The sequence below is a fragment of the Camelus ferus genome, chromosome 21 (assembly GCF_009834535.1).
Source record: "Camelus ferus isolate YT-003-E chromosome 21, BCGSAC_Cfer_1.0, whole genome shotgun sequence".
Taxonomy (NCBI): domain Eukaryota; kingdom Metazoa; phylum Chordata; class Mammalia; order Artiodactyla; family Camelidae; genus Camelus; species Camelus ferus.
In genome coordinates, this window is record NC_045716.1 from 18681761 (window position 1) to 18691855 (window position 10095).

At 44.1% G+C, this 10095-nt stretch overlaps 1 protein-coding gene across 1 annotated transcript in view; it reads right to left on the reverse strand.

The window, feature by feature from the left end:
• Nucleotides 1-6054, reverse strand: part of ATP1A4 (ATPase Na+/K+ transporting subunit alpha 4) — a 28590-nt gene extending 22536 nt beyond the window's left edge. Inside the window, 6 exon segments of the mRNA XM_006173934.3 lie at nt 413-530; nt 804-938; nt 2491-2604; nt 3196-3399; nt 5241-5300; nt 5483-6054. Of these exon segments, the coding sequence (XP_006173996.2) occupies nt 413-530; nt 804-938; nt 2491-2604; nt 3196-3399; nt 5241-5300; nt 5483-5821 (970 nt within the window). The 5' untranslated portion in view covers nt 5822-6054.
• Nucleotides 6055-10095: the final 4041 nt, after the last annotated feature.

The window sequence follows — 10095 nt, forward strand, 5'->3', positions numbered from 1 at the left end:
GATACTGAGCTCATTGCTACCGCTTTGGCCAGAGCTCCCTCTCAGTTCAAGGATGGCCTAGATTTTAGGAGCAAAGCCAAAGGTGTGAGTGACTCCTCTAATAACTCGAATTTCTAAAATAGCTACAATTATAGGGCACTTACAGTGTGTTGTACTAAGCATTTTATATGTACTGTCTCTTGTAACCCACATAAAAATCTACGGGATAGTGAATTTTAGTATCATCATGGTACAAGTGTGGAAATGATGGCTTTGACCTTTCATCAAAGGTCATACAGTTCATGAGTGATGGAGAATTTAGACTATTTACCACTGGTTACCTTTTCTGCCACCTTTAAAAGATAGAGAGTTCCAGGGATGTTTGTTTCAGTCTTTGCTTTTGAATGTAGGCTATTTATGATGCGATATTCACCTTCCACACAGTTGGTGGAGAAGAAGCAGATATTTTGGGTCTCCAGAGGGTTCTCATTGGTGAAATCAGGGGAGCGGGATTGGGGCTCTGACTCTCCCGTCAAGGATGAGTTGTCCACCTGGGAGGGGAGGAAGGATGGGTCATATAGTGAGCATGGAAAAAAGATTTATAATGTTGACACACCTTTACCTGCCACCAACATCATATGATCATGCTGACAGAAACATAAACTTACACACCAGCACCTTATTATCTCTAACCTCAAATCTGCGCTTGTAGCTTCTCAAGGTTCTGCACGATAAGATCATACTTTCTTCGACTGAGCCCGGGTTACCACAGTACCTGAAGACAGTGCTCGGTGTTCCTTCCATAGCGTTTCCCAACCCCTCACCTTACATCCTTGTGAAGAGATAAGCCGGATGTCAGCAGGGATGCGGTCTCCACCCTTCACTTCTACCAGATCTCCCACCACCACATCTTGTACATGGATCTGCATCTTCTCTCCGCCTCGAATTACCAGCGCTTGCTGTGGAAAGATAATTTAGGGTCATTTCCAAAGCTTTTTACTTCCCCCTTCCAGTTCTTGGTCTCCTTCCCTCTCACCCCACTTTCTTACACTGTCACTCAACACATCATTCTTGAAGGTCTCTTTGGTAGGTTGTGAATTCTTATCATTGTTGTCGGCAGGGCCCTTTGATGCTCCTCTCACTAAAAGATGGGGTCTATCTCTCCATTCCTACACTTAGGCTGGGCTACATGGCTGACTTTGGCCCATAAGACATTAGCAAATGTCATGCAAGCAGAGGCTTAAAAAGTGCTTGCACACCGGGGCTGGGCCTCTGCCACCATATTGAACGGGCCCAAGCTAGCCTCCTGGAGGAAGAGAGGTCGTAAGGAGAAAGGCACCAGCTGTCCACAACATCTCCACTGAGGGCCCAGACGTGTGAATGAGGTCATTTAAGACCATTCAGCACAAGCTAAGGTCAGCCCAGATCAGAACAGCTCAGCCGTAGAATTGTGAGAAATGCTTTGTTTGTTGCTCTGAGCTTCTGAGTTTGGGAGCGGCTTGCTAGGCAGCAAAAACTGATAGTCTCCAAACTCCTACATCATTCTACCAAAACATTTTCCCCTGAAGTCTTACCCACGGAAGGCATTAAGTCATGTTGACGCCAAAGGGAGAGAATGGGCCTGGGCTACAGCGCTCGAGCATAGCTGTGTCTTTGGGAAAGTGGGAGCCTGTCCTTTTCCAAGTTTCCAGCCCTGTGGCTAGGAACCTCCTTCTACTGTCGTATTATTTCCGGGTTACTTATAAAAGTTTTACTTGAAAATAATCTAAATTTTCAGAAAAGTTGCAAGAATAAAAACTGTACCAAGAACACCTATGTAACCTAGATTCATCTGTTAACATTGCACCCCATCTGCTTGTCATTTGTTCTCTGTCTCTGCGTATATGTGTATGTGAATATTTTCCTGCTGCACTATTTGAGAGCAAGTTACATACATCATGATCTTTCATCACACATACTTCAGCGTGCATTTCCCAAGAATTAGGTTACGGAAAAACCCTAATGCAGTCATCAAATTCAGAAAATCTCACATTGACACAATACTTTAATCTGCTGCCTGTATTCCGGTTTTGTTAATTGACCCAATACATCCTTCACAGTATTATTTTCTGCTCCAGCACAGGATCTTGTCTAGGGTCAGATGTTACATTTAGCTGTTATGTCTCTTTCGCCTGCTTTAATCTGGGACACTTTCACAGCTGTTCTTTATCTTTAAGGTCATAGACATTTGAAGAATCCAGTCTCCCTAACCTCCTTTGTCTCCATCCCCCCTTTTTTGGAATAGAACCCCAATAGATCTGGGGTTTCGGATTCTGCTCATTAGAGTCAGATTATGCATTCCAGACCAGATTACTTCATAGGTGATGCTGTGACTTCTCAGGGTACAACCCAAGTGAACGTCACCCTCCTTCACTCACCATAGGATACAATTCTCCAGCGGAGGACAGAAAAATTGTGGATTTGGCCACATTCTACACATCCTCTCAGTAGATCCTTCCACACCAATCCTACCTGAGGTACCAGGTTCTTAAAAGACTCCATGATCTTGGAACTCTTGGCCTCCTGGTAATAAGAGAAGCAGCCAGTGATCACGACCACGACAGCCAGTACAATGCCCAGGTACAGCTGCGGGTAGAGAACCACAGGGCTCATCAGTAGGGCCTTTTCTTTCTCTTCATCCTTAGAAAATCAGCTTACAAGGGTAATAGCCATTTCTCCAGATGGAAGAAACTATGGGACTCGGGACTCAGTGGGAGTGCACAGGGACTGAAAGGAGTCTGGTTCACTCAGCTTCCTGGTGAAGGACCCTGAGCTACAACGAGGGGCCAGCAAAATCTCGGGTGTGAGAAGGCTTATGTCTTCCTCTCCAGGAAGGCTATTCATGAGGTGGTGGGTGGCCAGTGAGGGAGGTGGCAAGAAAGAGATTAAAATTCTGGGAAAGAGGATGGACAGCAAAGTGCTTCGAGGACCAGCTGGGAAGATAACCAAAGGAGAGCAAGTTTCTTGTAGGGGAAAACTATGCATCTTAGGGAGCTGAATCAGGAGCTTTCTAGATAAAAAGATAGAGAAGCCAGGAGGGACCAAAGCTCCCTTAGAAAGCCCTGGGGGTGTTAGGGATTTGGGCCCAAGGACTTCAGGAGTGCTGGGCTGCCGGGCAGAACAGTATCAGGGGCTGAGCAGAGCCGGGGCTGGGCAGCAGTCGTTGGACAGACTCACGTTGTCTTTGGTAGGCTCCTCATGGAAATACAACTGGATGCTGTAGGCCACGAAGCAGAGAATGGAGCCGATCCACAGTAAGATGGAGAAGCCGCCAAACAGTTGTTTACAGAATTTGACCCATTCTGGAGTGGTGGGGGGCGGGGTAAGTATATTGGGTCCATCTCGAGCCAGGATTTCCTGTGCCTTTTCGGGGCTGTGGCCCTGTGTGGAGAAGAAATAGGGATGAATGGAAAACCAGGAAAAGAGAAGCAGCTGTAGCAAAGGGAACCTGGCTTCAAAACCCAGGTCTGCCATTTATAGCCCCTGGGTAAGCCTAGGGATCGCTGAAGCTCTCTGAAGGTCGGCCTGGACGGTCCTGCTAAGTAAGTGGGATTCCAAAATTTGCATCATAGAAGGAAATCATTCAGCCTGCTTACATAGGAAGAATTTTTAGCTTATGGATTGATTCACAAATATTTTGAACACCTGTTTTGGGCCTGGTACTGTGGTAGGTACCAAAATGAGTGAGGATGGTCCATACCCGTACACAGCTCTTAACTCTAGTGAGGAGACACATATAAACAATTTATAATACAGCGCGCAAGGCCGACGTAATGATGACGTGCCAGACGTAGTGTTGATGAAGTGTGGACATTCACACTTTTGCTCTTTAACTTAGAAACAGGAGATAAAGGGGTGGAGGGTATAGTTCAAGTGGTAGAGCGCATGCTAAGCACACACGACGTCCTGGGTTCAATCCCCAGCACCTCCTCTAAATATAAATAAATAAGTAAACGTAATTACCTCCCCCTCAAAAAATAAAAAAGGAAAAAAAAAACCCACCTAAATACATTAATATATACATTCTCATGCTAATCTTGTGCAGGAGCTTAAGGGCTTTTTCCTCTAAGTGAAAATGATGTAGAACCTGCCAGAGGGTCATAAAGCAGTCTCTCCTTAATCCCCACTAGCCACTCCCCAACCGACCCCAGAAAAGCATGCAGTCTTTTTTTCCTTACTTATTTAGTTTTTCAGTGGAGGTACTGGGGATTGAACCCAGAACCTCGTGAATGCTATGCGTGTTCTCTACCACTTGAGCTATACCCTCCCCACTATGCAGTCTTAATAGAAAAAAGACCAGTCTCCTGTGCTCCTTCCTGGTTACCCAAGCCCCTCCAATGAAGAAATTCTAGAGCTAAGAGGAACTTAACAAGTTGAGGGCTTTGATTTAAGTTTATTTGCGGTTATTGTACGAGTGGTTATAGCAGCAGCAGCAGCAGCAGCAGCAATGGAGATAAGAGCAGTAGTACATGATTTCGCTGTACAACCAGCAGCTTTCAAAGTGTGGTCTGGGGACCTTTGGGGTCCTGAGGCCATTTCAGGGGGCCACAAGGTCAAACAGTGTTCATTTATTATACTAAATCATTGTCTTTTTCATGCTCATTCTCTTGAATATATGGTAGAATTTCCCAAAGGCTACAGGGCATGTGGTAGCGCAATAGATTTACTACTGAAAATACGTAGGAATCCAGCTGTCATCTATTAAAAAGCTAGACATTAAAAGAGATTTGCAAAATGTAAATTGCCACTAAAATCTGTGTTTTGAAGCACATAGTTATTTGCCATAAACACATTATTTATATTATTTTTACTACTATATAATGGCTTTACTCTTGTATATAAATGAATTAGGGCATACTTTTTAATTTTCTCAGTTTTAATTTCTAGTATGTTAACTATAGATAGATGTAACCCACATAAGCAAAATCTCCTAGGAGTCCTTGAGAATTTATAAGGGTGTAAATGGGTCCCGAGGACAAAGGTTTGAGAAGTGCTGCCCCCACCCCGTCTCACTGTCTCCTGTAATCCTGGACTCTCTCTGGGGTGGTCACCGTTACCCCCTTCTCCCGAGTGTGCATCCTGTGGAACTTGGCTGGGCACAGGTTGAGGGTAAGAACACGGATCTTGAAGTTAGTGGGCTAGGTTTCCAGCTCCACTTTTGTCCTGTGGCCTCAAGGCTGGGGATGGAGACCCTCTGCCCCTCAGGGAGTTCCTTCACTCACCTTTGTCAGATCCACGGAATACTTGGCGCTCAGCTCCTCCAAGGTTAATCTGTGATCATCCTGAAGGGATAAGAGAGTCAGTGAGGAACAGGTAGTGACACATCATTTCCAGGGAAAACATTCGGGGAAAGAAGGGTGGCTCTGGCCTGTGTGATTAATTCTCAAGGTGAGACGTTAGAAGGCTGAGGGTTGATAAGTGTTTTTGGAGGGCAATTTGTTGGTACCCATTTGGGGGTTCTCACCATGACTACTTCTTTCTTCAGCTCCTCTATATCTTTCTTCTTTTTTTTCCTATTCAGCTTTCTTCCACTTGGTTTAGGATCCCTTTTAGTTCTTGGGCTTGGATTCAGCTGGTGAGGAGTCACGGTCCTCTTCTTCCCTCCAAGCCCCATGGTTATCTCCGGATACGGCTGCCCCAGATCAGCTGGTGGGAAGAAAGCAAAAAGAGTGAGGGGACCAGGAGGAAGGAAGGGGCGAGGGGCAGATGGAAGGATGGCTGACGGAGGGGAGGACCGAGGCAGAGAAGGAGGCTGAGGGGAGGGAAGCGGAGAAACCCTAGAGGTGGGAGGAGGGAGTCTCATGGAGGAGGGTTGAGAGGAGCTTGGGGCCTGAATTTCAGGAAGGAGGAAGGGTAAGGAGAGGGAGTGGAAGAGTGAAGGATACTATGTGCCTAAGTGATGCAGATGTCACAGGGCCCCGAGCAGGTGGGCTGCACAGGGGGAGTGAGGAGCCCCGCTTGGGCTTCAGGATGTGCTGGGCGCCCCCCAGCCCCAGGCCCCATGGGCACCAAGGCAACGCCCAGGCCTGTCGTCACAAAGGCCTCATGAAAGTTCTAACCAAGAATCCAGAAGCCTCCATCTCTGGGTTTGAGGACGACTGGAGCAGGTTTTGCCACAGAGAGAATTGCAGTCTGAGGCAAGACCCGGACAGAGCCCCAGCCTGGTCCACCGACTTGACTTCCAAGACTCAGAGGTACCCTGGATGGCTGACTCAAAAAAGCAAAGCGGGCCCTCTGTGTGCCAGTGGCTTCTGCTAAGGTGCACTTCCCACCAACACGGACTTGGCGCTTTTGGTCGTTGGAGGTCAAATGGCAGAACAGGTCAGATCTTGGACTTTTGCATCACAACTTTGATTACACTGGACGACCATCATCGTTTTCATTTTTATCATTATAATTGGTGAAATTTAGTATCTTACAGTTTTAATTTGCATTTCTTTATTGTCTAGGTTAGTTAGCATTTTTTCCCTTATATTTATTGGCTTTCTGGGCTTCATTTTCCTTTTTGTGAATTGTTGTTCTTATCATTTACCCAGTTTTCCATTGTTTTCTTTTCCTTATTGATGTGGTCCAAGGGGCTCCAACTCCCTATCATATACATCACAAATATTTTCTCCCAGTCTTTGTGTTTAATGTAAATCATAAAATCCCTAAGAGCAAGGTTAAAGTTAAAATTGCCAAGTTCATCTATGCATCATCTATGTGACAACAGCATTCAGCCCTGCCTTGCACACAGGAAGTCCCTCAAGGCAATTTTATTGACATACAATCCATTGAAATTATTTTTGGAAACCCCATTCTGTTTCACAGACCTTAGCTCAAAAGTCTACCTCTTCAGAAGGGCCTTCTGTAACTGCCAAACCCAAAATAGCCTCTCACACGCAGACCTCTATCCATCACTGTGGTCTTCACTGCCCTTTTTCCCTCTGAATTATCCTGCCCATTCATCTGTTGACTCGTTAAGTTGTCTGTTTCTCCATGACGGTGAGACCTTTCCTGGCCTATTCACGGCTGTATACCCAGCCCCAGGAATAGCACAAAGAGGTTGGTCCACAAATAGTTCTTCAAAATAAGTTGAACTATGAATCTTCAGGTTTTAGCTTAATGTTATAAGGTTCTGATACCCATCACTTTGGTCTGCTATGTTCCAAAATCTGACAGAGTAAATATGCTAGCATCGCAGCTGCTTACTCATTTGCTTCATAATTACTTATAAAAAAATTCTGATATTCCTGCCTGATCACTCCTGCAGGTGAATGTCACAACCAAAATGTCATGTTTTACAAAAATACAGTAAGGATTTTCATTGATACTGGATTGGCTCTTCAGAGTAATATATTTTTATCTTTACTGCATTCTGTCTTCCCAAACGGCAATCAAGTTTAGCTCTCCATATATTCATATTTTTCTTTATTACTCTCATGTGCTTCTAAATTTCCTTTAATAAGTACCATATGCCTCACATGCTAACTCTTGAATGTAATTCGTTTGGGTTCTGTTGTATATAGACGCTCTTTGTCTTTTCCATCTCACTAATATTTAGGGATACATTTAATTTTTTGAAAAATTGGTATCCTGTGCCTTGTAACTTTGAACTCATTGCTGCTAGGATTTTTGTTGTTGCTGCTGCTGTTGCTTTGTTTTGGTTGACTTCTTTGGATTTTTCAGCTATTTAATCACATCATTCACCCCCAAAAAGTGTTTTTATTTCTTCCAGCTTGTCTCTTTATTCAGACCATTTATTTATTTAATAATTCCTTTGTTTATTTTTTGGAAGGGGAGGTAATTAGGCTTATTTATTTATTTCTTTTTAATGGAGGCACTGGGGATTGAACCTGGGACCTTCGTGCATGCCAAGCACACACGCTACCACTGAGCTATACCCTCCCCCGCTACTCAGACGATTTAAATGTAAACCCCTTCTGCAGGATTTCAAATGTTGTTGCTATTGCTTTTGTTATAGTTGCTGTTATTATCATTTTCTAGACTCGTCCATCCCTTCCTCTCTTCTCTGAACATGATTACACTTTCCTGTAAGGCTTTTCCCTCCAACATTTTAATCAAGAATAGATGTTAAATTTTCCTGATAACTTTCTTAACATCTTCCGAAATTATTTAGTCATTTTTCTCCGTAAATGTTAGTGATTAGTTTTCCATATAATATACTGTCCTTGCATCCCACTATTTGGTGATAGTCAAGTTGCTGTACACACATATATATTTGTCATTGTTTTATTAAGTTCTATCACAACTGTATCTGTCTCATAAAATAGGCTGGGCAACATGAAATTCTTTTCTACGTTCTAGTCCAGTTGAAATAATATAACAATGTTCTTCAAGGTATTTGGAAAACATTCTCCACTGAACTCACTGGAGCTGAGGATGTCTTTGAAAGACTCGTTTTAAATGTCTTCCTTGAACATTGATCTAATCATGCTTTCCTATTTTGTGCTGCATTCTTAGCATTAGGAATATTCAGCTTGTTATGTGTCTCTAATGAATCATTACATTTCCTATTCTGTGGATAAAAAGGAAATGGCATGGAAAGTACATCTGCCTGGGGTCAGAGGCTGGCTTAGCTCCTAACACTATAGTCCACAGTGAGCTTCTCTCACCTTTTCACTAAGATCTTCTGGCAGGTGGTTGAATATTAACCCCTCATCGCATCTATAAGATCATCATGGCCTTACCTTTTTTCTGCTTCTAATCACTTGGGTCCGCCCAGACCCTACTGCTCAGATGTTCATTGTCCACAAATTCCTGGCTCCGTTAGCAGCCTCCCCAGGTCGCTAAACCATTGCCCTAATCAGGCTCCCCCCACCCCGCCTCCTCACTGTGCCTGCAGAGTATGGCAAAGGTGATGGAGAGGGCTGGCCCCGAAGCCAGACTGATCTCCCCTTGAATCCTGATTCTGATGGTAAATCTTTGAAACCAAACACACAATTTAGCCTTTCCAAGCCCTGGTCTTCTCATCTGTAAATGAAAGATAACAATAGTTCCCATTTTACTGGATTAAGAGGATTATTTCAGGCGTCCAAATAATGTTTATTAATCGCCTAATACGTGGCAGGCTTTGTTTCAGGTGTTAAATAAAGGTGGTGAAGAAAAAAATTCCCGTGTATGTGGAACTTATTCTGGAGAAGAAGTCGGGCAAACAAAAAAGAATATAAACAAACAACTCTTTTTCTCTCTATATATAATATATATCTCTGAATCCTATGTATATATTTTATATATTACTTATATCTACCTATCCATCCATATTTGAGGTAGTTAGTGTTTATGAATAAAAACACAGAGAATGGGCAAAGAGCTGCCAGAAGTGCTGTTTTATTTGGTGTGGTCTGTGTGAGCCTTTGGGAGGAGGAAATGCTTAAGGAGACATCTGTATGAAGTGAGGAAGCCAGGCATGTGAATAACTAGGGAGAAGTGTTCCTGGCAGAGGGACCACCGAGAATCAAGGCCTTGGGGCAGGATTAAGAGACTATACAAAGCTTTGATGCAGGTCATGGCACCAAGTGAGCAGCAGTTAACTCTCCTACAGCCCCTATTCTAGTCACCACTCCCATCACTGCTAGACTTGTAATAAAGGGGCCAAGAACTGACTTAAAATTTTTTTTAAATTTATTTTTACTGTTTGGAAGGGGAGGTAATTAGGTTTTTCATTTATGTACTTATTTATTTTAATGAAAGTACTGGGATTGAACCCAGGACCTAGTGCATGCACTTTACCAGTGAGCTATGCCCTCCCCCACCAAGAACTGACTTCTGACTGGCATTCCAAGATCCTGGCACAGGGCTGTAAGTGTCGATGTCTGTTTCTCTGCCGTTATTAGGGGCCCCTAAAGGAATGCCCACCACCCACCCACCCACACCCTCCGTCCCCAGCACAGAAGCATCCCTCCCTGCAGCCCATCACACCCTGTCCATGAAGGCTGTCTCTGTCTGCTACTTAGGTGAATTTCAAGGATTGCATCTTCTCCCTCCACCTTCCCCACTACTCCAAAGACAGCACCCGCAACGGTACAGACTGTTGATTGGTGTTGACTATCGGGGCCCCTCAGCCCACCAATCCTC